The sequence below is a fragment of the Aedes albopictus genome, chromosome 1, assembly GCF_035046485.1.
Source record: "Aedes albopictus strain Foshan chromosome 1, AalbF5, whole genome shotgun sequence".
NCBI lineage: Eukaryota > Metazoa > Arthropoda > Insecta > Diptera > Culicidae > Aedes > Aedes albopictus.
The window spans coordinates 222,791,850-222,818,713 of record NC_085136.1 but is presented as its reverse complement, the minus strand read 5'-3'; the positions used below and the strand labels follow the sequence as shown (position 1 = coordinate 222,818,713).

Genomic DNA, 26,864 nt, shown 5'->3' with positions numbered 1-26,864 from the left:
TGCATTTATCTACGATTTTTTTTAGATTTGTGCTCTTGAAATCGAGATTAGGGGTCCAAGTCGGCCGTTGTGGCAGCCATATTTAGTTTTCTGATGTTTCTCCTTGAAACATTCTAAACATACTTCGATCTAGACTGCGATGAGTACAATAGTTTCACAGTGTACTCGCACGCGTTTCTCACCGCTCATCGGCTCTCTCGCCGTTAATCTCAAAGCGGCCGGTCACGCCGTATCACCGTATCACTCTTGCCACTCTCGCTCAACATCGCCACCTACCAAGCCAAAGTATAATAACGATCGCGCCGTTTGAATCCAGTGGCAGTGTGCTTCGGGAGTTTCGGACATTCATTCACACGGGTAGAACGTGCCTTCGCGATCGGTTGAGTGCTATTATTACGGGTGCTATACGAGATTCGAGCCGGGCGAAAACAGTTTTCGAGTGATAAGCCGCCACCGGAGGACAACTGGCAGTTCAAGTTCAGTGTTGATAATCATTATTGGCGAGAGGGACGACGGTTTGTGATAGTCTGTGATAACGACTTTTGGGCAGCAGCGATTTCTGGAAACGTCGACAAACAACATGAGGAACCAATTGATCAGTCAGGTGAGCTTATAAATCAAAATATTGTGGCGGGATTCGTTAACGTAGTTCGGCATACAGGATTTGCCAGTATATTTTTAGTTGCCACTGTCAACAGTTGATTCATATAGAACGAAATGCAGTTTTGTACCTAATAGAAGTAAAAATCTCGATAAGCTGTTAACAGTGCTGGGTACCGCATGAATCAGTCGGACAGACAGTAAATATAATTTTCGAATGCTTTCTTTAGCCTTCGGTCGTTCCATGTAGCTCGATGTGAGATGACGTGTGCAACAACTATTCAGTCGTGGGGTGAGTCGGATGGATGGATATAGATCGACGAAGAAGAAACACTTGCTGAAAGTTGCTGTTAGTGGGTGAGAACACATTTCCTCATTTTCCACAAGCTTCTCCGCAACTGACACTACTGCTGATGGTTTTTGTCTTAAGTAGATGGTCAGTAGATAGTCAATGTAGAAGAGTATTGTAAACTTTAAAATATAACTGAGGTCGAGCCATTCATCTTTCGAGCCATTCATTTTGATTTAATACTTTTTCCTTTCTCTTGGTAAGAATGTCCAAACCTAATTTCTTAGTCAATTCTCGAATTATGTTTTAACAGGCTTTTTTTTACTTAGTAGTTATAGGCTAATAAATCATCTAGTTCTTTAACCCTCAAACAATCGCGACACCATCAGGCGTCTTTTTTTCATTGTGCATGTACTCAGTGCACGACGCGACCGCTCCCGGGTTAATACTCACTCAGTAGAAACCTGCGAGGAGGCTCCCCTTCTCCGTCCAGGGGGATTGATCCAGCTTTTCGGCATTTCAAATTGGTCACCCAGAAGCCGTTTGCATACCTACCTATATAGTAGCATCCGCGCTACCAGTCAGTGCCGGACAGTTTTTGGTCTATTTTTAGAGATATTTTATTTTCATACGATGAGGTATGCCTTTGGGATGCTCCACAAGTAGGAAAATTTGCACACCTTTTCACCTTAGCGTGCAGCGGCAACGACGCGGTTGCAGATTGAGAAAATTGCTCGAAAAGTTATGTTGTTTATCAAGATGCGCAAGATGGATGTAAACACTTTTTCGCATTAGGGAAATAGTAAATCATTAGAAGGATAACATTAAAATAGTTGAGAAGGCGATCTGTTGTTCTTCAAATTAGTAAGAGAGCTGACGTGACGTTCCAACTGGGAAGAGTAAGCTTTTCAGGTAATCACTTTTACAGTTACAAAATAATTTCTTTACCAAGTGCTTGTTTTACATTTGCAGATCAACGACAGGAAGACATATGCTTTATTTTCAGGGTTTCAAACTGCCACATACTGTCATGCACTATGTTTTAACGCATTCAACACCAGTCCGTATCCAGGCTGTTAGGTCTAGCTCGTCTTTCTACATATACCTTTTACGGCTGGCTTGCAGCACCAACCCTCTACTTTCCGGAGGACCATAATACACAATCGAGCTTTTAGAGTCCTTCGCTGTCTACTGTCGATCAGGGACTCAAGACATATCCCAATCCCAAATTTCCCAAACGGAAGAAAACGTTCCTCTGCAGCCGGGCTACTGATGCATGATAGGGGGCTGTCCATAAACCACGTGGTCATTTTTTTGGGACTTCTCAACACCCCCCCCCTCCCCCGCGTGGTCATAAGCCCATACATTTTTTTTTTCTTCCATACAAAATGGTCATTGGCCGAACCCCCCCCCCCCCCCCCCCCCCCCACATGACCACGTGGTTTATGGACAGCCCCTAGGTGCTCATGACATGGGGAACAGATGCAATTCTGAACCACTCCTCCAGGAAAACAGACGCTCAGGTTTATAGAACATGATTTGATAATTTTCAGTCTTGATAAATGAATATATCAATCGAAGGACCAGCAAGTTCATGGACTATAGATCTAGAGGTTGCTGGGAGCAGTGCTGAAAATGGCATTTCGTGATATCTAAACTCAACCCAGCCAGCAATTTGGTGTCTATATCGAAATTGCAACTGAAATAGTCGCACATATATAGCGCCAAAGAAACCGTATTCAATGCACGAAACAGGCATATACATACCAAAGTGGAGGCCATATCGAAACATGTATGCGATTACTGCGATTCCATCCAACATGATTCGATTTCTCGAAAAATTTCTACGATTTCGCTGATTTTCTCCGTCTATATATACGATTATGTATGCCCAAGTAACAATTTAAACTCCTTTTAGATTTGTTTATTTTTATAGAAGCTTTATCATAGCATGAAGAATTCATGAAACATTTATAGTTGTTTTTATCAAGAGAAAATAATCTCCGTTCGTATGCGGTTTTTAAGTTTTCTTCAAGTTAATTATGAAAATCGCGCATAAAACAACTTGATTCACTAATGCATTTAATCTTATAATAAGTTTAAAGACGTATTTGAAGTTATTTTCAACACATAACATCAACTAATTTTATTACAAGTTTATGCTTCGTTTATTAAAGTACAATTCATCTGAGTTGTTCTCCTTTAAAAACTTCTTAAAGCTTTCAATTCTTGAGCTAGAGCCTCTACCCTGGAACAAGAACTAAGCGGAATAATGAAACAACGAACTACCTTATTATTTCAAATAATAAATTATGCAACAAATTGGCTTTCTTATGCAAATATCAATACTCAAACATTTTTGCTCACTGTTAATTTAGCCGTTTTGGTGCTCAAAAGTAGTCATATCGACGAAATATTCATTTTATAGCCAATCAAAAATGCGAGTAGCTTGCTGCTGTCGTCCAACCTTCAGCCAGTTACTCACACAGGCCACAGCAACTTGAATCAAAAATGAAATGGGTACTTACTGTGACTCTTCGCATGCTCATGCTAAATAGTGTAATACTAATAAATATTAGTAATGCACTAATTAAATACACGAAACTATAATATAATCGGCACTTCCTGACGCAAAATATACAGAAACAACTTTCTAGCTCCAAAAAGGTAAACAAACAATTGTCAAAGGCTGTTACTCTTGAATAAAACGAATAAGTTTCATTTAAAACGAACAAATCTGCCTTAAGATTATCACTAGTAAAATCAATCTTCAATAAATGTTGTAGATTTCATGCAAGGCGACTTGGTTCCATCATTGTTTTGAGGTGGTTTGGATTAAAGGTAATAACAATTGATGGCGGCTGCATGAGTTTTGTTCGCTTGGAACGGCAGCCATGTTTAGAAAGAATTGAAAAAGTGGCGTAGGCTTTTGTTTTTATAGGAAATTTATGTCTTCGTATATACATGAATGATATTATTTTTGAGGCGCTTTGTTATTTTCGTATGTTTTGGGTGGCATATCAACGACAAAGTGGGTATGGCACGGAAAATTTTGATTCCCTGTCATCAATGATCTGTCAGGCAATTTTAATGCTTTAGCCATTTCAATTTGATGAAAATTAATTCACAGTTCATTTAACATTTCATCCATGAAACAAAACTAGTTCGCATCTGAATAATGCTTAGGTTAAAAAATTCATTTATTATGCACTATTAGCATTTTTGAGAAAGACTGCTAAAAGATCAACATGCCTCAAGCTATTCTTGTTAAAGTTTTATGAAGTTCTTATAATCAATCATCAGTGTAAGTACATAAATACAACTACTTTAAAAGCAGTCTTCAAAAGCAGCCTTGAAGATCTCCTGGAGAGTGGGCCAGATTAGTCTTATGGATATTTTATGCCTATTTAATCTCGGATTTGCAGAACAAAGAGCTTTATTGCTAAGTTTTATTATTCAATCTTAGAAATTACTTCAGGATTGCCACAAAAGTATAATTGTTACTTGGGTGATCTTATTACGATGGAGTGTACCGATATACGACTCAAGATTTTCAAATAAAAAAATGGCGTTCACTGAGAATCGAACTTAGGTCCTTTGATTGAGATCTGCGCGTCATCTCTATTGGCTATATTGCCATGTTGGAATTAGAAAGTTCAAAGTAAATGGCATGACACGAATAAAAATTAGCATGATACGGTGCAAGACTTGTGGTGGGAACGTTGTTGTTGTGCATTGAGTGGCACCAAAAGTGGTGCCGTGCAAGAGGCCCGGAATTGACATCGTTGTTGGAATATATACATCACTTATTGTAAGTCATCTGCTGTACTGTATATAAGTAGTATAAAAACCTATATATTTGGTTGAAATTATTGCTACCATGGTTGGAATGTGTCAACAACAACAAAAATACAAATTTGTGATGAATACCATTTTTTCTTTTTCTCCATCATACAAATATGTAAACAAAACCATTTACGATTTCAGAGATTAAGATTCGACTATTAAAAGTGCAGTGACAATCATATGCGACTGTAAAAATGAATATACGATTTCTACGATTTCGTTCATATCATATCACATACGACGCAAGTGTGACGCAAACGATCAATATACATCATTGTTATAATTGTATACGATTTTACCGATTGTGATCATACCTTTAGGCAGCAAGCTCGATTTAGCAGATTCATACACGATGTGAAGCGACGATTTCCACGATTCAAAGAAATCATATATACGATGCTAGCGAACTTACTGCTTGACCCTAAGAATGTATTTTTTTCACGATTCTATCCGATTCTGTGCGATCCTACCGATAGTATCTCGCACCTTTTATGATTGGAGACGACTATATGGAACAAAATCGCAATAGAAATTTAATTTTGCATGATATGCGATTTTACGCAATCATTGTCAACAAATATATATATATTATTATACAATTCTGATTGAATATATGAAAGTATACGATTTTTTCCACACAATGATTTACGACATGTGGTTGGCTGGGAACCACCTACAGCTCATATTAGAAGTTGACCCTGAGAATATGGTGCATGAAAAACTTGGGAGGCTAGACCAGTTCTACAAGAAAGACACAAAAAAACGCACTTTTTCGAATATTTAAGGTAAACGCTACGGACTACCTTCGAAAAATGCCAATTTATATTCACCATTTATCCAAGAGCGATGTACAAAAAGTCATACGGCTGAGACTTCTGGGTGAAATATTTTGTATGATTCTTTTCTGGAATTATTGGAGTAAAAGTTCATCGAGAGGTTCCTTCAGAAATTTCTCTGTATATTACTCCAGTGTTCTTTTCAGAAATTTCTCCGGGAATTCTTCCAGGCATTTCTTCAGAAATTTCTGTAGAAATTTTTCAAGAGATTCTTCTAAAAGTTTCCACAGACCCTTCTACAGAGATTCTATCAGAAATCTTGTCGGGGATCCCCCGAGAATCCCCCCTGAGACTTGTTCAGGAAAACCTTCAGAAATAATTTCATGATTTTTTCTAAGCGTTTCTCGGGGTATATCTCAAGATATTATTCTTTGAAAAACCGCAAAGCATTCTTCAATTTTCCAGGCATTCAAAAAAATCATCTTAGAATTTTTATAAAGTAATCCCTTCGAGAATTCTTCCAGATTTGTTGAACTCTCTACTTCCCGTGGTTGCTCTAGAGCACCATCGACGAACTCGAAGGACGAACGGAATTAGATTAGATTCTTGTCCACCAATTCCTGTCAGATATTTGACAAGAAATTCGTCTAAGAATTCCTCCAAAAGTATCTCCATGAGTTTTTACATGGTTTGCTTAAGTACATTCTTCAGAAATTTATTTAGGGATTTATTCAAGAATCCCTCCAGTACCTTTGTCTACCATTTTTGCGCGGATTACCGCAGAAACCCATTCAAGGACTCCGTAAGAAATCTCGCAGAGGTTCGAATCTGAAATTCTTCAAAGGTGTACTCCGGATTTTTTTTCAGGGATTTTCTCAGAAACTTCTCCAGGAACTTTTTATTCAATTCCTTCAAACGTCGCTCATAAATCCATTATAGGAATTCATCCAGAGCAATCTTATGAAATTCCTTTAGGTTCCAACCGAAATTCCTCTAGCAGCTTCTTCAACAATCTTTTCGGAAATTTTGTTAAAGAATCTCTTCAGAAAATAAAACAAAAATGTTTTTAATTTTCAGAAACTCCATCAGTAGTTTCTTCAGGTAACACTTAATGACTTTTTCCAGAATTAGTAATGTTATTTCATAAAATACTTCTGGGAAAAATGTGGAAAAATATCTGAAATAATTTCTGGACGAATCTCCGAAGGAATAATTTTGAAGTAACGAGATAAAAAAATCTAAAATTTTTCAGTAATTCCTGACGAAATTTTCCAAGGGATTCGTGGAGGAATTAGGAACCCTTGGAAGAACTTCCAAAAGAATTGCTGTTTTTTTTTTGAATAGTATGAAAATCCATGGAACTATTTCAAAGGAAATCCCTTGCTGTCATTCATTAGGAAAGCCCTAAACTACTGAAGGAGTTTTCTGAAAGAATTCCTGAAGAAGTTTCAGAAGAAATTCACGGAGAAATTTCTGAAAGAATCTTTGAAGGAATATTTGTTTATTTCTATCTAATTGCTGTAGATATATCTGGAGATGCTCATGAAAGAATCCTTGGAGATACCTAAAATAATCCCAGGGAAATTTCTTCAGGAATTCTAGAAGGAGTTGCTGAAGAAATTCTTGGAGCAATACATGTACACTCTTTAAGATACCTTTGGTTGAATTCCTTTAAGATTTCAATAAAAAAAATAATCAGAAAGTTTCTTTGTAAATCTCTAACCAAAAATCATGAAGAATTTATTTAACCTTCCAGGACGCGCGCCATCTAGCAGCTGAAACTGCACCGCACTCGCGCTGTATACGACGAGCGAGGTTTTTTGGTAGTGTTGTACTTTTTACAACGGCGCGCGCGCTGAAGGGTTAATGAATTTCAAAATTCCGGAGGAATTCGAGATCGTATTTTTAAAGAAATCTCCGAGGTCATGTCTGGAGAATCATTCAAACTTCTGTATAAATTCCCAGAAATATTTCTGGAGAAACTTCCAAATTAATTTCTGGGGAAGTTTCTAGGAATTATTTCTGAAGAAATTTCTAAATATTTTGAAGAATTCGACCGAAAATTCATAAAGATATGCTTGGAAGAAATTGCTGTATGAATTTTTACAGAAATCTCTGGAGGAATATATGCTGGAATTACCAAGAAATATCATGAAAGAACTTCAAAGGAATTCCTGGGGACAAGGATGGGAACACTCACTTGCACAGAGTTACACTCACTTGCAGTTTTCTCAGCTCAGAAGCGTGCAACCGAAAAACGATGCATGGACGACTTTTGCCTCGTGATTTTGTCTAAATGTTTGCTAAATAGAGTTGGGGTCGCACACGCATACCGAAGTCGTGAGAGAGCTGCAAAGTCAACTCTCCACGAGGTGAATGTAAATTACATTCACCTCTTGGAGAGTCGCTTTCACAGCTCTGTCACGACTTTGGATTTCGTGTGCGACCCCTACTCTATTCGGCAAAGTTTTAGACAAAACCACAAGGCAAAAGTTGTCCATACATCGTTTTTCGATTGCACGCTTCTGAGCTTAGAAAACTGCAAGTGAGTGTAACTCTTTGCAAGTGAGTGTTCTCATCCCTGCCTGGGGACATTCCGTAAAAAGGTTTATTAAAGAAATTCTGATAGATTTTATGAAGCAATCGATGGAGTGATCGCTGAAAGAATTCATGGAAAACTGTATAAAAAGTTAAATAGTTCCAGAAATTATTTCTAAGAGGAGAACGTCCATAGCAACCCATACACAAATATCAAATATCCCATACAAAAAGTATGCAAGGGGTAGTGGGTTGAAAATGTACAATTTTTGCATGACCTACAGTATGAACTTTCCCAATGGAGTCAATTTAGATGGTGATCTGAATAAATTCTTTGGAAAATTTATGAGCGAACTTAATGCATTCCTCAAAGAAATTGCTACAGAACTATTTGAAAGAGTATTCGAAGAAATTCATGGAGAAATTATTTAAAGAATTCTGATAAAAAAAATCGCTGTTAGAATGTCTGGAATGGTCATGGATGGATTTCCGAAATTTCTGGATATTCATTTAGAGAAATTTCAAGAGGAAATTCTGGACGAATTCCTAAAGAAAATCATGGAAAACTCTCTGAACGGAATCTCTGGAGGAATATCTAGAAAAAATCCTGAAAAAGACTTGGATTATATAAACTATTCAGTCGAATCGGGAATCGAACTATCCGTCGTCCCCGAAGCCCAGTAGCATATGTGAAACGGTTTTGCTCCTTTGCATGTCAGCTTTTCTTATCGCTCTTTCAGTTCTATGTTGAACAGTAAGTTCGAATAAGCATCGAGCTGGATAAATACTCAGATGAATCCTGGAAGAATTTCTTGAGGAGTTTCTGGAGCAATCCCAGGAATAATTCTAGATTCAATTTCTGAAGGATTTCCAGGAGGAGTTTCTTAAGAAATCTCAGGGGAAGTACTGAAGAAGCCGCTGAAATTTGTGAGGAAATCCTGAAATCCTGGATAAACTCCTGGGGAAGTTTCTGAGGGAAACCCAAGAGGAGTTGTTGCAGGTAGTTTTAAAATACAGGTCGGACTCGATTATCCGGAGTCAGGTACTGATGCTTCTCAAACATATGTCTAGGGAACGGAAGGTTCTATAAATCTGAAATTTTGACATTTTGTCAAACCAGCTTTGAGTAGTGATTAGCAGAGTTTAAAATTTTCATTTTCAATGAGTGAAACTCGCGTTGATTTTGAAAATTCTCAACTGGGGGATCAAAATAAAATTCATTTTGGTGAATGAATTTTTTCACTTGTTCATTCGTTTTTCTGTCACTGACAATTTTCATTGAGAAATAAAACTAGACCATAACTCCCGATCAAACTTCCAATCACCACAAAACTTGGGTATAGTAATTAATTGAAACACTAACCATCTGTTCTATTTGTTCATTAAGTCGAATTTTGCGTTTGTCAACAGAAATTGATTATTTTACGATGCGCAAGAAAATATTCATGACAGGAAATTGAATGAGAAAAGAGAGGCATTCAGCTGACAATGAATGTGGCGAAGCACGAATGAAAAAAAGAGAATGTCAATTTTCATTTTGCATCTTCGAATTTTTTACTCTCTGGTGATTAGTCAAAATTTCAGCTTCTTACATCATTCCGTTCGCGAGATATTATTTTGAGAAGCGCCAGAACTCGACTCCGGATAATCGAGTTCGACCTGTAATTCCAAAAGTTGTTCCTGAAAAAATTACTGAAGGAACTTCCGGGTGAATTCCTGGAGGAATTTTTGAAGGAAGTTCTGAAGAAACCCCATGAGGAATCCTGGAAGCAAGCCCATGAGGAGTTCCTTAGGGAATCTCAGGAGAGCTATCTTAGCGTATTCCTGGGAGAGTTTCTGTAGGAATCCCCGGAAAAAAAATCTAAAGGAATTCATGTCTGCAGTAATTTGTGGAGGAATTATTGAAGGAATATTTGTATGGACCCCTATGGATTTTTTTGTTCAAATTTTTCAAGCAATTTCTGTATATTTTTTTAATAATCTTTAGTAAGTATTTCTGAATGAATTTCTACAAATACTTCAAATTATTCCAGATGGAATTATTGGAGCAATCTCTAGCGAAATTCTGAAATGGATAAATGGAGAAATCCCTGTAGAAATTTGTGAAGGAATATCTGCCGAAATACCTTAAAGGATCTTTGAGAAATTCCCGAAGGAAACCTCGAAAAAAGCACTGGAACAATCAATGAAGGGTCATCTGAAGATATCCTAGGACAAATCCTCAAAGAAATACCTGGATGAATCCTTAGATGCATTCTGAAGGAATCCATGAATAAATCACTGGAATTGTTCATACCTACTCATATACAGGGGATGGCTAAAATGTTTGGGATAGGCAACTTTTTTTCTCCCACAAAAAATTTCAACATGCTGTAATTTTTCATAGAGTGCATCAAAAAATCTCAAATTTTGACTGTTTGTCAACCTATTATATGTGCATTAGTATGGGACAAACATCAAATTCTCGCTCCAGTTGACTTTTTCGATTCCATTTGGGTCTCATATGAACTGTGCAAAATTTCAGCGCAATCGATGAAACTATAATTTAGCGCAAGCGGTTCAAAGTTTTCAAAGGATTTACTAGGGGAAAAGTTACACTTTCATCTAAAAATTCCCAGAGGTCGCCCCTTGTCTCCTTAATTCAAATCGATCAACGCTTCTTGTAGAAAAATCATTTATGAAACTTTCCTTCGAAGACCGCAAAACAATTGGATGCTTGTGGAAAAAGTTATTGATTTATTACCGGTTAGTGATCCATTGAACGGCTTTTTGTTTTGTTTTATCAGCAGCACTGCTGCTGCCGTTGCTGCATGGGGTGGCGGGTGGCATCACCACCCCCCAGAAACAGCAGCAGCCAAGGCAGCAGCAACAGTGCTGCTGATAAAACAAAACAAAAAGCCATTCGTCGGATCACTAACCGGTAATAAATCAATAACTTTTTCCACAAGCATCCAATTGTTTTGCGGTCTTCGAAGGAAAGTTTCATAAATGATTTTCTACAAGAAGCGTTGATCGATTTGAATTAAGGAGACAAGGGGTGACCTCTGGGATTTTTTGTTTGAAAGTGTAACTTTTCCCATAGTAAATCCTATGTAAACTTTGAACCGCTTGCGCTAAATTATAGTTTCACCGATTGCTCTGAAATTTTGTAGAGTTCATATGGGACCTAAATGGGATATAAAAAGCCGACTGGAGCGAGGATTTATTTTTTCCATACAAGCGTGTCCCATACTAATGTGCATCATTGGTAAAAATTTGGGCAACATTGATTAATTTTTCGCGAAGTAAGAACCGTTTGGGTAAAACACTATTATTTAGACAACTAATTTTTGAACTGTTATATCTCGGAAACCAGTGAACCGAATTGAATGAATTTTTTAACGTTTATCAACAATATATTGACACTTAATACGACGTTATCAAATGTAATATTTTCTCACGGCGAATTAAGTTATACCGCGTTGAAATTTTTACCCATACAGAGGAAGATAAGTCAAATTTACAATACCACACAAAAATTACTAAATGTGTTCTTCCTTCAATCTAAATAGGCTCTAATATATCTGATTGGAGATAACTTGAGAACAGAACTGGAAAATCATTGGATATCAACACTAAAATCTATTGACATTGATGTAAAAAAATTACATTTTTTCGAGAAAAATCCAAAAATAGTTTGTCAAGCATTTACATATTGTAAGTGCACGTTCAAAATTTCATTCAATTCGGTTTACTGGTTTTCGAGATATGACAACTCAAAAATGAGTTGTCTGAAAAATAGTGTTTTACCGGAACGGTTCTAACTTTGCGAAATATTAATCAATCGAGCCCAAATTTGTACCAATGATGCACATATACTAGGTTGACAAACAATCAAAATTTGAGATTTTTCGATGCACTCTTTGAAAAGTTATAGCATGTTGAACTTTTGTGTGAGAGAAAAAAAAAGTTGCCAACCATTTTGGCCATCCCCTGTAGTTTACGGAGCTAGGAACAAATCTAAAACAGTCTGTTTTAGTTCTCAAAACGGCAATGCTGATTTTCATATTCACATATCGGGCGACCATGCCGCTTAAGGACAGACTTGTTAGAATCCCAAAATGGCCGCAACAATGGCCGACTTTGGCACCTACTCACGATTTCGATAGCACAAATCTCTTTGTAAACAAAACCACCACACCTGAGCTTCTTATTTTATGCTTATTACAAATGAGCAAGAACAGAATAATAAAATGCGCTGTTGTTTGAAGCTTGCTTCTTGAGATTTGTGCGTCTGAAATTCTGGTGCACCGTTGAAGCGGGATATCAAGACGTTTGTCCTTAAAAGTCATCTTAAGTCAGGCCCCCCTGGGCCCCCTCAAATAAAATCCCAGCTACGCCAAAAGGTGTAAATGTTGATACAGCTGGTCACTATTGTGCTTGAAAAGCTCGGCCGGGTGTTCGTTCTTCCCAGCAACCAGGCTGTTTTGACCTAGTCCAGCCTTGGAAATTCCACATTAGACCAGCCCACATTTGTATGGCGAGAAAGAAAAGTTGGAAAATTGCACGGGGCACCCTCTAGAATCATGCCTCTGGATGAGAAGACAATTTGTAAAAGATTCAGCTCAATCGGTTTAAAACTGAGCTGGCGCAAATGAGTTGAAGGTTTGTATGGGATTTTCAGTCCAAATATATGGAAAATCGGATGACCTACAGTCTCTCACTCAATACGCCGGTTCAGCGAGTTCGATTTAGCTCAGAATTGAAACAATGGTAGTTGATACCCTAAGGATCAACTTTGTAGAAGACCATATCACGATAAATCTTAATTTAGTTGCGGTTACGGCTAACGAAAGCAGGATGAAGGAGATCTTCTTCCGTTTACTCTCGGTTGTTACATGCAGCACGTGTTTGTCGATCGAACTACATCCTGTCCGTCCTCGTCGATTTGGATTCTGTCTGTCACTCTGAACATTCCCAATAGATCTAATCTGCGCGTAACATGGTTTAGCCCAGGGGTTCCCAACCTTTTGAGGTGGCGACCCCCTTTAAAAATTGTCAACCAATGAACGAAAAGGTTTTATACTGAAAATTTGTTCTTCAAATTGTGGCTTTTGGGAGTGACGTTATACAAAATCAAAAATTGATAACATTTGCACACAATAGAATAAAAATTAGACATTTTTTTTTTGGTAACATCGTAAACCCCCCCCCCCCCCCCCTGGACTGGCTTCACGGCCCCCCAGGGGGCCGCGGACCACCGGTTGGGAACCCGTGGTTTAGCCTATCCAAATCACAAAGCCGCTCTTTTCCAGACAGGCATACATTTATCAACAGATAATTGGCTCGCACTGTTCACTGAAGCCCCAAAATCATACTTCGTTGCCACTGAACCTGTACCAGCTCCACCTTCACGTTGCCACTGTCAGTCAGTAGGTCACGATCGTCATTGGGAATCACGCTGGTAATTGCTCCGGTCCGGCCGGCAATTCAAGCGCTCGCCTACCGAAGCGCGTCCGAGCAGAAAACGGAGAGAAGCAAATGCGTAAGTTAAAAAAAAACCGCCTTTCGTTTCATTAAAATTAGGAAAAACTATGATATTTGTAGACGAAGCACTGACTTTCCTCTCACATGATTTTTTTTTGTGAGCACGCTAGCACGATATCAACCGGTCAGGAAGGTCTGCTGTAGTGCAAATTTAAAATTACAATCAAGTGCTCCACACCACCTTTCCACCTTTCCGTTCCGACGGCCGACGGCAGCATCGGCCAGCCGCTTAAAGGAAGGTGGTGGCGTCTAAGATACGGTTGGTTGATTCGTCAGTCACTTTATATGGCCATATTTGTATGTAGGCATTCGGGCTGTAGGCAATCACTCTCCGCAGTCAGTGGGGTCGCCACAGTCGGCAACGAAATGATTTCCTTCTAAGGAAACTTGTACCGAATGTAGAGAGTACAGGCGTACCGGGGAGCCTAGTTCAAGTGGCGACCGTGTTGAAAGGTAATCCATGTTCTATATGACGATATGATGATTAGCCAACAGCGTTGATTAATTTTATTTACAGCGATTATTAACCATTTTGAATTTTGGTTGATTGATTATTGGTGTTATTGTTTTTTTTTGCGGTTTATTTATTTATTAATTAGTTTATTTACTCAGAAGTTCATTTGAAAATCCTCAAGCAGTTTCTTGTTGGCATTCCTTAGAACTTCTTTTAGGAAATCTTCCAGTATATTTTTTTTGGAATCCACATGAGGCATTAGGGTATACGCATGAAAACGACTAATAAGGTTCTCCACGAAGTCTTTAACATTACGACTCATTACCGGCCATCACAAATATTGCCGCAATGTTCTTCTCATTGTTGCACAACCAATCCCCGGTGTGCTGTGCGGTATGTGATTAGCTTCTTCTAGCAAAACTCTTGGAATATCAATGCTGTGATCTTTGCACACTCGTGGATCCAGAGTGCGTGTTACATTTGAATGCGATAATGCGGCCAGTTTCGTGATATCATGCAATACTCATTGATCTCGCATTGAGAGCATCATCTTCGCTAATCAATTTTGGTACCTTGAAAGGCATTCCCAAATAAAAATGTGATTGCTTCTGAGGAAGTTCAAACAACAAATAATATTCCCGTGCGATGGAAAGGAAATATTTGAATGCCCCTAATTATAGCTAATTTCTGCCTCTTTCTGTGTGTGGAGATATTTTATTTCTGATTTTGTCTGACACATTTGACGCTACATTGAACTGCATGCCTAAGATAATTGAGCTCGTCGTCTTCGACTTTAGTCCAGTGAACTTTCTCGTTGCTGCAATATTAATAAAAAAAAGAGGAAATGCATCCAGTTTTGCCTTAAGGAACTGATGAAACAACTGTATTAGAAATATCCAAAAGGAATCCATAAAGGAAATTAGAGAAGTCCACAAAATGTTTTCGTTGGGAGGAATCCCTAGCTCGATTTTGAAAAAGAATCCCCAGAAGGTACATAGTGGAGATTCTATTTAGTCAATGCCCGATTTTGTTAGCTTTTTGTAGGTGGTAAGGATAAGCATAAGTTAAAATTCACGAATAAAAAAAAATTAAAAAAGAAATATTTTTATCTCAATTTGGCCAGTCTATTTTGAACAAGGCAGATAAAAGCAAGCATGGTTCACTCAGCATTGGTAATTTATTCGATGTATTTCGACGTCATATATAAATTATGTAACGAATAAATTTTGCTTAACTTTTGAAAATGGTCAAATATGTTTGCAAACAAACACATTTCTGCTCCTTTAGCGCCTAACCCTATCCAACCTTTCAAAACAATATTGTTTCAAATTTCTGCAAAATTCGGAACAGAACAAACATTGCATGTTGATTTTAAAAAGACATCTGCAAACATATGATGCAAATCATTCCTTTAAGTTGATCTTGTTCCAATATCAGAAAAAAGTGGAATGTGTGCTTCCATTTTTCCAGGAATTTCTGCTGGTGTTCCTCTAGAAATTCCGCCGGGCTTCCTCCTGAAATGTTTTCGAACATTTTTGTAAGAATTCCTTCAGATATTTCCCCATTGATTGTTCGAAGCATTTCTCCTGTGATACCTCCAGAAGTTCTTGCTGGTATTTCTGCTGAACTGCCCCCATTCGCACAACAGTCCCATGCGAATAGGAAACCAAACAAACATGGGACTGTTATGTGAACAGGGGCAGTGAACTTTTCCCAAGAATGGGAAGACTGGTGCGCTCAGTCAAGTCAGGTTTATCAAATATGACTTTGCCAAAAGGGGGGTCCATACAGCCGAGGCGGTAAACGCACGGGTTCTTCTTCTTCTTGGCGTAACGTCCTCATTGGGACAAAGCCTGCTTCTCAGCTTAGTGTTCTATCAGCACTTCCACAGTTATTAACTGAGAGCTTCCTCTGCCAATGACCATTTTGCATGCGTATATCGTGTGGCAGGCACGAAGATACTCTATGCCCAAGGAAGTCAAGGAAATTTCCTTTACGAAAAGATCCTGGACCGACCGGGAATCGAACCCGTCACCCTCAGCATGGTCATGCTGAATACCCGTGCGTTTACCGCCTCGGCTATAACGCACGGGTATTCAGCATGACCAAGCTGAGGGTGACGGGTTCGATTCCCGGTCGGTCCACGATCTTTTCGTAAAGGAAATTTCCTTGATTTCCTTGGGCATAGAGTATCTTCGTGCCTGCCACATGATATACACATGCAAAATGGTCATTGGCAGAGGAAGCTCTCAGTTAATAACTGTGGAAGTGCTCATAGAACACTAAGCTAAGAAGCAGGCTTTGTCCCAGTGAGGACGTTACGCCAAGAAGAGGAGAGGAGACTTTGGTTACCGAAAGAGAGGAAATCGAATCAATCGTCACCCTTGACCTATCTGCCAATTGAACGTAAGGAATATATTGGACAGACATCTCAAACACTTGACAAGCGCATAGCGCAACACAAGAACTCAGTACGCACGAACGCATCAGCTACAGGACTCACCCAACACGCGCTAGACAACGGACATCGTTTTGACTTCTCTCGAACTAGAATTCTGGAGAGAATCAACAATGACGCGAGCAGACTAGCAGCAGAGGTAGTTCACATTAAGATAAACAGAGAAACGACGGTTAATTTACAGCGTGACGTAGACGGGTTCTCAAACACATACAATAACTTGATACACAAACTGAAAGACGACCAACGACGAACAAGACGACACCGAGACGGAACATGACATAGATAATTAGAATTAAGTGTGCCGCCCCAAAGAACGCAGGCGCGGCGGAAATTGTAAGTGTTTAGTCTAGAAATTTGAAAATTGTAAATGTTTGTAATTATGTGATTGTAATTAATGTGAAAAATTGTTTATTGTTCCTTTTATATGACAGTTCTGAGGATGACCGAAAAATAAAAGTAGGTTGAAACGTAAAACCAAATTACGATTTTAATTTAATATCATCACCGAGAAACACCAATTAAAATCGAACAAGAATTGACAAAAAGGAGAGCAAGGATTTAACGCCAAACCACTTCCAGCTGCTGAGCTCGAACAGAGTGCAGCCAGCAGTAGAACCCACAGAAGAAGGAACAGTATTACGGACGAACTGGAAGCATATCCAAGTTATGCTGGACCGATTTTGGACCCGATGGATTCGAGAATACTTGCCCGTTATAGCCCGACAAAAGAAATGGTTAGGCGAGGTTACGCCGATCAACGTTCTAGATTTGGTCATCGTTGTGAACGACGGGATTCGAAACAGTTCGACGCGAGGAAAGATCTACGTGTCTATCCGAGACGGGATGGACAAGTTCGTTCTGCAAATGTTCAGACGGTAAGAGGAGTCTTGTGGAGACCTGCAGCGAAGCTCGCTGTTCTAGATGTTGCCAGGGATAAAGTATAGCTTTAGGAGACCTTAAGCAATACGAGCGGGGCGTGTTGGCAACCCGGACTAGTGCGTTCGGTACCTGCGGTTCAGTACCGCCCGCCCGTCACTTTTAATCGTCAAAAATATCCAAACATGAGAAGTGCTAAATCACGATCAGTTAATCGGCTAGTAATAAATAACGTTTGTTGATTTTCTAAATTTTCTAATAGTATTTATTATGAATTGTTTTGTAAGTACCCTAAATTATATTCAAATTTGTTTCCCAAATGAATTTCTTATTCACTCATCATAAAATTATAGCACAAACAAATATTGGAATACACGATTGTTGATACACAAAGAACGGATGATTTGCACCTACATGCAGGACTATTAAATGTAAGAAGGTAATCGTAAATTTGTGAAACACATGCAAAAATAACGAACTAAACGATTAAAACTAATTCACAAAATAAGTACAGGTTTGACTAAAAGAGGTACGAAAACTTTGTCCGCTCCATGTATCATCAATAACTTAATACATATATAAAATACAAAGAAACCTGAAAAATGTCTTGGTTGGTGGAGCGGGCCTGGTGTGATGGTAAAAGTAAGTGACTATCACGCCGAGGACCTAGGATCGAATCCCACTCTCGGCAAACTCACAAAATGTAAGTTCTTGGATCAGAAGTGCAGTGGAGTGTGGCTTTCCGATCCCGAACTAGCCTAGGGGTTTGAACTTCGAGAAACACTTGATCAATTTGATTTATAAGAGCGATTTCAGAAATCAGCAACAAAAATCTTAGAGCATTATTTCACATCTTATATGTTCCTAGTATAACGGCGATGTTTCATTTTACATGATACTTTTTTTTAAAGCGTGACATTGCATACGCTTGATTAACTTTACACAAATTGAGGATTGTGGGACTTCAGTAACTAGAGGAAAAATAAGTGCTTCGAAAAATGGAGGTGTTTCGACGAAATCGTGGGGTCTGCAAAAATAGTTGTAGCCCTTACTTACGGGGGGTCCATGAATTTGAGTCATCAATTGCTTTTTCCTTACTTTTTTGGCGAGGACTTTCAGAAAATCATCACCTTAAGCATTTTTAAAGACAAGGTGTAATAAGTGAGCCGATCTCAGTGATAGTTACTCGTATGCATGAATCAGAACTTTTCAGAACATCTTCAGGGGAAAATTTTATAAACAGACGTTTGGGCTTAGCATGGGTAGCAAGTTGTCCCCACTGCTGGCAGACTTCTTCATGAGCGACTTCGAGGATGAAGCTCAGAAGAAAAAACTGTTTCTGAGGGTCTGGTGGCGATATGTAGATGATGTTTTCGCCCCGGTGGAGGAGCGCTACCTTGACCAGGCTCTGGCTGTGCTAAATTCACAACAGAAGACGATCAATTTACTGTAGAGAGAGAAGTGGAAGGGAGCCTACCGTTTCTCGAGTTAAGTAAGGAAGACGACACGTTGAAATTCGGGATATACCGCAAATCCACATCAACAGATAGGTATATTGCTTCTGACTCAATCATTTTGGCGCTCAGAGCTAGCTGCTTTTCACTCCATGGCACACCGGCTGTACATGAAGCGACGAGTTTGAAGAAGAAAAAAGTCGTGTTTATACAGCAGCTAAGGTAAACGGATATGACAGACCTTTTGTGAAAATTTTTTTGAAGAAGCAGAAACGGAAAAACCACCGCATAAGCATTAGGACCCTTCAACAGAATCCAGAAGAAATCAGAAGAATCAGCTTGCCGTTTTATTATTATTATTATTATTATTATTCGTTTATTAATTCAACGGACTTGTTTTAGTCTTATTGAATGTACTTATTCTAAACAATATTGAAACTCATGACATACTACATTATTTCACTTATTTATACATTGGAACGTATACATTAACAAAACAGGGGACAAAAGCAAAAAAAAAAAACAACAGAAATCAACAAAAAAAAGCGCACGTATTACTAAAAATACACTCTAATGGGACAAGTTACACAATATCGGGTTTCCACGTGCATTCTCTTCTTCTAAATTCACGAAACTTAACGTATCTTGGCCATGTAGTTGACATCATTGCAGTCGCTTTCCATTTGCAATGCAAGATTACTTTAAACGAGACATAATCAAGTGCGCTACAATCAACCCATCGTGGAACAAGCTTTCTAACATTCCTACACTCAGCATCACAGGCTCCTAAACATCGGGCGACCATCAGTTGGATATCCTCCTCGGAAACGTTCCCATCTAGAGTAATGCGGGGCAAAAGTTCGCACGGGGCAAAAGTTCGCAGTGGGTCTTTTTCTGAGCACGAGTTAAGAACTCAAACAAATCTGTATGGGTTCGAAACATAAGCAGGTCAGTTACTCGTCAATAAAAATTGGAACGATTTCGTTATGGTTTGGCAGAGTTATGCAAAAAACTGTGTTTCTAGGTGTTTTGATAGAATTTTTGGACCATTTGGAATAAGAATTTGTAGTAACAGGAAGAAGAAGAATCTCATAACCTCTTGATGCTGGAGAATCGTTATTCTATAGTAGTGCGCGGGGTGCACTCGAACAAACTATAAACTACTAGTGCTTCTTGTAGAAAGGGACATTGCTAAAACCTCGACAGTGGGGTAAAAGTTCGCAGTAGCTGTGGGGCAAAAGTTCGCACTAGATTTCTGAATCTAGTTCATCAATATAATTACAGAATCTTTGGGGCAATGATGATTTCGTATAGAAACTACTATATATGTATAATATATGTAGTATGCACCCTGAAATCGTTGCGGCAGAGGGTTTGAACTTAGTTTTGAAGGAAGATTGATTGTAAGGCAAACATTATGTTCACCCATTTTAATCAAAAAATGAAGAATGGCCAAAAACATTTTAAAACATTCTCTTCGTCATCCTCGTCGTGTCTTTCCATATGTTTCTGAAGGTCTTTTGTTCATCTACTTTACCGGAGTCTTTCATAGCTTAATTTGTAAATTCACAGTTATAATTTATCACCATACTGACGGGGATAAGATTCGATTACGGTCCCGTTCAACAGTTTTGCTGCATATTTAATTTTATTTTTCATGTATTCTGTGCAACACGTATATCTATGATTACTCCACAATGTATTTTGACAACTACAGAAACGCTGGAAAGGACAGCTCTTAGTTAATAGTTGTGGAAGTCTTCATAAAACACATTCTATACATAAGCTGAACATCAGGTCGTATTCCAGTTGGGCCGTGATGCTAAGAACAGAAAGAAACAGATTTCATGGCAAGAGTGAAATGACGAATATGAATTAACATGAAATAAATGAACATCACACCAATAAACTACCCTTTACAAGGTGCGAACTTTTGCCCCGCATAATGCGAACTTTTGCCCCCACTATGGGGCAAAAGTTCGCATTGGAGTACTTGTATTGAAAATTGTATTACTATAACTAGAAAAGCAATGCGAAAAAATCTAGTACTACGTTTTGAAGGCAACATGATAAGGACCCGTTTTACAAAGAACAACGATATTGTTTTCTTTTCGTTTAATAGTTATTTTGAGAAGTCTGTTAGGTGCGAACTTTTGCCCCGCATTACTCTATGTTTGTCAGCAACAATGCGAAATTTTCATCTCCTACAGTCGAGTCCGTTGATCGTTCCGAAACAACAGGTACACTTGCACTTGGCGTTACACTGCTATCGTTTATACCGCTCATTTCTCTATCGGGTTGCCGTGATGAATTTGGGGTCGAGTGACGAATCATCTCCGTGTTCGGATGGCAGCTTGCAGTAGTAGTTAGCGTGGACAGTAGTAAACATTCAACTTTTGCCTTTAGCTCATCGACATCGCGTTGTGGTGCATATTCTTGCTTTTGACTGAGTGAGTGATCGGGTCGAGCAGATGATCCTTTAGCACTCTCGGTTCGTTCGTTTCTCCAACAAATGAATTCGGCAAAACAGTCATCACACAGCCAAAAGCTGTTTCTTTTTGGAGGTGACACAGCAGCTAGATCAGCATTCTCCAACCCAACACAAGCAGCGTGATGTATGGCAGCACACAACCCATTACAGTGAATGAATGGCTGACTTCTCGTGTCCACTGGAAGAACGCATTTCTTGCAATTCATGGCGATATTCAACAGTCAATATTTCCTTGTTTTCTCCACAAAAACGGCGAGGAATCGGCAAGATGAATAAAACAACAGTTACGGTACCAATGAGGTCGTGTTTTCCAGGTAATTTAAACAATTTATAGCAGCAAATTCAACGGCAACTGAGATAATCTCGTTAGACGACAATAGAACGTACACCGACCGAATCGACAACGACAACCTCAGGATAACCAATCATATAAAAACAGCGCTTCGTCGACATAATCTGCATGAGCATGAGCATGAGCATAGATGACCACACAATTCGTAGTTACTGCTCCGTGATTGACCAGAGCAATCAAAATTGCACAAAGAAAAAATGAGTAGGGCTTGGGACTAGCTTACTATTCTCAATGTACACAGTTCGCGAGCTCTCAGCTTTAGTAAGGTCAATAACGGCGCCGGCTACGTCCTTACGGTCATCAAGGATGAGAGGGAATGTTAGTAAGACAAACGTTGTTATAAAGACCACGAATCGCTGCATCTCCACGTTTGTCTTAAGAAGGAATTTTCGTTAGTAGGGTAGGGTACATTGTCAGTCTGGGAGTCACCTATGGTTGGTGATATGATTTGACAATGGATCAATATACACAAACCGCCGTTAACAACCAACCACTTTTCGACGCAAAAACAACCAAAAAAAGAAAATTCTATCGCGCGTCTCCACTCCACTAGGGAGCAGAAACCTTTAGTCTATTCCACATAGAAATAGACTGAACGCGACTCACTTGTCGGCATCCGGATTGTTTCCCTCGACCGGCGAGCCCGAACCAACACTTTTCACTGGTGATGCTTCGCCGTAGCATCACCAGCCAGAATGCCGTTTGCGCGCGAACCTAAAACCCCTCAGTTGTTGGCGCCCAGATTTTTTTTCCTCGACCGGTGAGCCCGAACTAACACTTTTCACTCTTCGTCGATATAATCTACACGTAGTACACAAAAGCGTCAAGACCTTATGAGTTAATAAATTTAAAAGTAAAACTTAATTTTTCGCATTAAAATCAACTGTTCAATCGAAGCTACTGGGACTGACTAACTAAAAAGACTCCCATCGGCCAAGCTGCTGGCCTATTTATTGATAATTTTATTATTGTTTTGATTTATACATTCCACATCTGTGTTATGACTTGAAGTTATCGCTGGAAATGATACATTGCCGGATAAGTGCTGTTGCAGGTGCTTAGGGGCCGTCCATATACCACGTGGACAGAAAATTCGTGGTTTTTGACCCCCTCCCCCCTCCCCGTGGACAAGCGTGGACTTTTCATTGACCCCTACCCCCCTCCCCTAATGTCCACGTGGACATGAGAAAAAAAAATGATTTTTTTTTTCATATTTCTAAAATAAATGAAAAAAGTGATTTTCAAAAGTTTTTTTAAATATTGTTTTTTTTTTTCTTCCATAAAACAATATTTACAGCATCTTAATTGTATTGCTGAGGTTTAGGCTTTAATATTCATTAGAAACATCTTAAATTTTAAAGGAACCTACAAAAAAAGTTTTTGAGATAATCCTGCAAATCCCTACATGTATTTTAAAACTGTGAAGTAGTTTAGAAATTTGATATGAAACTTCGAGAAATCCATACAGCACTTCAATGAAAATTTCCTGACAGAAACACCAACATGTGCATTTTGAATCTCCAGAATATTCCCCGATGAAAAAACTAAGTAATTAGAAATTCTGAAACCGTCTATCTCCGTTGGTTTGACCGCATCTAATCTGAACACTTTTTAGTTTGACCCCCACTAATCTGCACATCGTTCAAATTAAAAATGGTTCAAATGTCAATCTGCCATTAGAACGGAGTGAAACGGAACGCAGAATCAAAACAAAACATCAAATAAGGCTGCCAGCTGTGCGTTTTTCTGTCGCCCTCAGGGTTGGTTCAAAATAAAAATGAACCGCGTTGGTTTGCATAAGGTGCCGTACAAACTAACGAGGGTAGACGGTAATTTGAAACAAATTAGTCTGTGAATCAATATTATGATTTTTTTACTTGAAGAAGTAACTTACAACTAATAGACAATGTATAATAAAAAAAATGTATGAAAGAACTGTTGAAGAGAATCTCATAAAAAATGCGACACAGTTTGTTTCGTTTGTAGATTATTGTTTCTTAATTTATATTTCAATGTTGTCCGCGTGGACATTTAACGAACCCCCACCCCCCTCTCCGTGGACAAGCGTGGACTTTTCGCTAACCCCCTCCCCCCTCCAAGCTGTCCACGTGGTATATGGACGGCCCCTTATGTGTCCGGTGCTCTGCTAGGGTGGTGCTAACTCCTCCCCCTTTAAATGACTTTGTCCTCAAAGTCGTATGGATCGATCTGCTGTTGGAATCCTCAAGTAATTGTTCATTTGTTGAAGTCTTTCATCGGAAACATCAGGATACGGTGATTTGATTTGAATACCTTCTGGTGCCGATGGTTTTTCTTGCTCATGTAAATTAATTTCGATTTGTGTACTTTTAGCTTGTTTTTTAACTGTAAGCACGTACACTACAATTGCTGCCGTGATTAACGTTGTGGTTGTAAAAGTAATTGATCCAAATACATACAATTTCCATTTGAAAGAATGATTTTTCAAGTACACATGTTTTAGCATTCTTCTATGCTCTAATGTCAAATTTGCCAAATATTCTGGTGGCGGAACATCGATTTTGTTTTCTTCATATGCTAGTATTCCTGTTGTCGGTCTGAACGAAATTCTCGGAGCTTCCATGAAGACATTCGTATAGCGAATGTTGTTGAGGTACAATTCACATTGTTCAAAATGAATTAAGAACGATCCTTCCAAGAGTTTATTTGAATTGCTGCAGTTGGTTTGTAGCGTTACATTCACATTATTCAAAAGTAATGTTGCATCATTGATTCTATTAATTACTCCAGATGAATACACCTTTTCGAATGTGCAGTTTGCATGTTGTGACAGAACTAAATTTCTGATACATGGGCTTGTTGGTTTTATCATCTTGGATTCATATAAAAAATACTCAGAATCTTCCTTGCATGCCGATGTTTCCAAAGTTTGCGATTCATTGGTAAGAATGTAGCTTGATTCAATATGAATTTTAGTTTGATTTTGAATCAAAGGACTTACGTATTCATAGTTGTAGGTTTCATTTGAAAGTTGAGGAATTTTTAGCATATACATTACGTGCGTGTTATTCATGGCAATTTGTGTACTGGTTCTGGTCAACATATCTTCAAATGATATAACAGGGATATTCTGTTGTTGTAGGAAATTTCTTATTTTTAGATAATCCTTCATAGATAAGATTTGACTGCTCGGAATTCCATTTTTTGCAAGTAATATGGCATCTTCAAGTACTTCCATCTGATGTTGGGCTGCATTTAGATTTAGCAAGATCGTTAGCAGGTTGATGTCGACAATATGTTTTTGTTGTGATTTAAAATCCAATTCTAACAAATCATTGGTGACTTGATTCAAGTGTTTGATACGGAAATTGATTGCTTCGTTGATTAAAATTTGTTGATTATTGGTTTCAATTAGCGCGTTCATTGTGTTGTTAATTATGTTCAAATCATCAGCATCAGGAGTTCCAGCAATCCATTTCAACATTTTTCCAATAGTGTCCAACCGTTTTACACGAGATTGTGGAATGTTATATGGAATAATTTTTAAATATGTTTGTTATTATTATAAACATTTTTTCTTATCAGCTCATCAAATTTGAGGATTATATTATGTAACTGCATAAGATCTATTGGTTGTACAATCCTTACATATCCTAATTTAATTTTGGCTTGTCCCAATGGTATTATTGCTAAAGGATTTTTATTCAGGTTATGAATCTGTATTTCTCCTTCAACCAAAAACATGGAATATATTGATAATCTGAAAATAGAGTAAATTAACATATTTTCATATTAGTTTTTTCTTATATTCATCTTATGTATTTTTCGATTATCTATAATATACGTATCAAAGCATTCTTTAACTTGATTTTTTTTATATCTACTTTTTCTTTTTGAAATATCTTTAGATTTCTCAAAGACATAAGAACCTGGTTCATAAACTGGATAGGTTTTGTCTTGTATATTTTCGTTCTTTTTCTGATAAAAATTTAGAACATTCTCATGGCTTTTGGCTTTTCTTCTGTCTATTTCTTGTATACTTAAATTTCTATTTATCTCACTAATATAAATGTTGTGTGGAGTGTTTTTGACAAAACTGTGGATTGTATTACAGGTCGGACTCGATTATCCGGAGTGAGATTCTGATGCTTCTTAACCATATATCTGGGCAACGAAGAGCTGTATAAAGCTGTAATTTTGACATTTTGTCAAGCCAACTTCGATTAGTTATCAGTCAAAATTTCAGCTTCTTACACCATTCCGTTTGCGAGATATTATTTTGGTAAGCGCCAGAACCCGACTCCGGATAATCGAGTCCGACCTGTATTGTATTTATGTACGGCTGATCTAATTAATTGAGGAACATCGATTTCTGATGATTTATTTTTTATACATCTTGCAATTTCACGTATGGTAGAATGGCATCGTTCGATTTGCCCATTCGTTTCCGATCTGTTGATTGGAGTTTTATAAATTTCGATATTCAAATTTTTCAAGCGTTGTTCTACTACATTCGAATTAAATGAACTTTCATTATCCAAAATGATTATTCTGGGTATATTCCACTCATGCATTAATTCTAATAGAGCATCTTCAATATCCAACAATGATTTACTTCCTATTGCTCTATATTTTAAATATTTGGAAAATTTATCAATAGATGTGAAAAACAAATTATCCTGATCATATGTAAATATGTCTACATGAACTATTTCACAGGGTTGATTCGGAATTGGTGTTTTAAATTATATAAATTTCTGTGGATTTCTTTGATATTTTTCGGTTTTGCATATCTCACAATTTTTAACAAATTCTTCTATTATTCTAGTCATTCTTGGGAAATAAAAAGTTTTTAACAATTGTTCTGAATTTTCTTTTGCATTCCGGTGAGCAAATCGATGAACCCCTTTTATTTCTTCTAATTGTCTTTCTTGAACATTTAGGTCTTGTACTTTGATTTGAGAAAACCTAGCTTTTATTAATCTTGGATTGAACGATTGAACGTTTCTTTGTAGATGTCCTGTATTGTAGCCATTATTGGTTCATCAGTATAAATACCATTGATTACATTTGGATTCAGAAATTTTTTTAGCTGTTCCTTCAAAAATTGATTTGAAAATCTAGGCTCAATAAAAATATGTCGTTTATAATTATCAAAAGGAACTACAAGGCCATAACTAGATCTTGCTCCAATTTTGAAGAATAGTTGATTTTTGAAGACA

At 38.1% G+C, this 26,864-nt stretch overlaps 2 protein-coding genes across 2 annotated transcripts in view; one reads left to right on the top strand and one right to left on the bottom strand.

Annotated features, from left to right (window-relative positions):
• Positions 1-305: 305 nt before the first annotated feature.
• The window catches only part of LOC109408864 (phytanoyl-CoA dioxygenase domain-containing protein 1), a 47,231-nt gene continuing 20,672 nt past the window's right edge, over positions 306-26,864 (top strand). Inside the window, exon 1 of the mRNA XM_029867126.2 lies at positions 306-604. Coding sequence (XP_029722986.1) covers positions 581-604 — 24 coding nt within the window. The 5' untranslated portion in view covers positions 306-580. The remainder of the gene's footprint in view (positions 605-26,864) is intronic.
• LOC134285415 (uncharacterized) lies at positions 16,108-22,729 on the bottom strand. The gene is made up of 2 exons (XM_062846105.1): positions 21,011-22,729; positions 16,108-19,718 (listed from the first exon to the last, which is right to left on the bottom strand). The coding sequence occupies exons 1-2, from the start codon at positions 21,515-21,517 to the stop codon at positions 19,404-19,406; spliced, it is 822 nt and encodes a 273-aa protein (XP_062702089.1). The 5' UTR covers positions 21,518-22,729; the 3' UTR covers positions 16,108-19,403.

What these genes read in the sequence shown, in the direction of transcription:
- LOC134285415 (XM_062846105.1), bottom strand. Translation starts at nt 21,517, where the DNA reads ATGAATTGCAAGAAATGCGTTCTTCCAGTGGACACGAGAAGTCAGCCA. An exon ending in CTGTAGGAGATGAAAATTTC is followed by an intron (nt 19,719 to 21,010) that starts GCATTGTTGCTG and finishes CTTAACTCGTGC; the next exon opens with TCAGAAAAAGACCCACTGCG.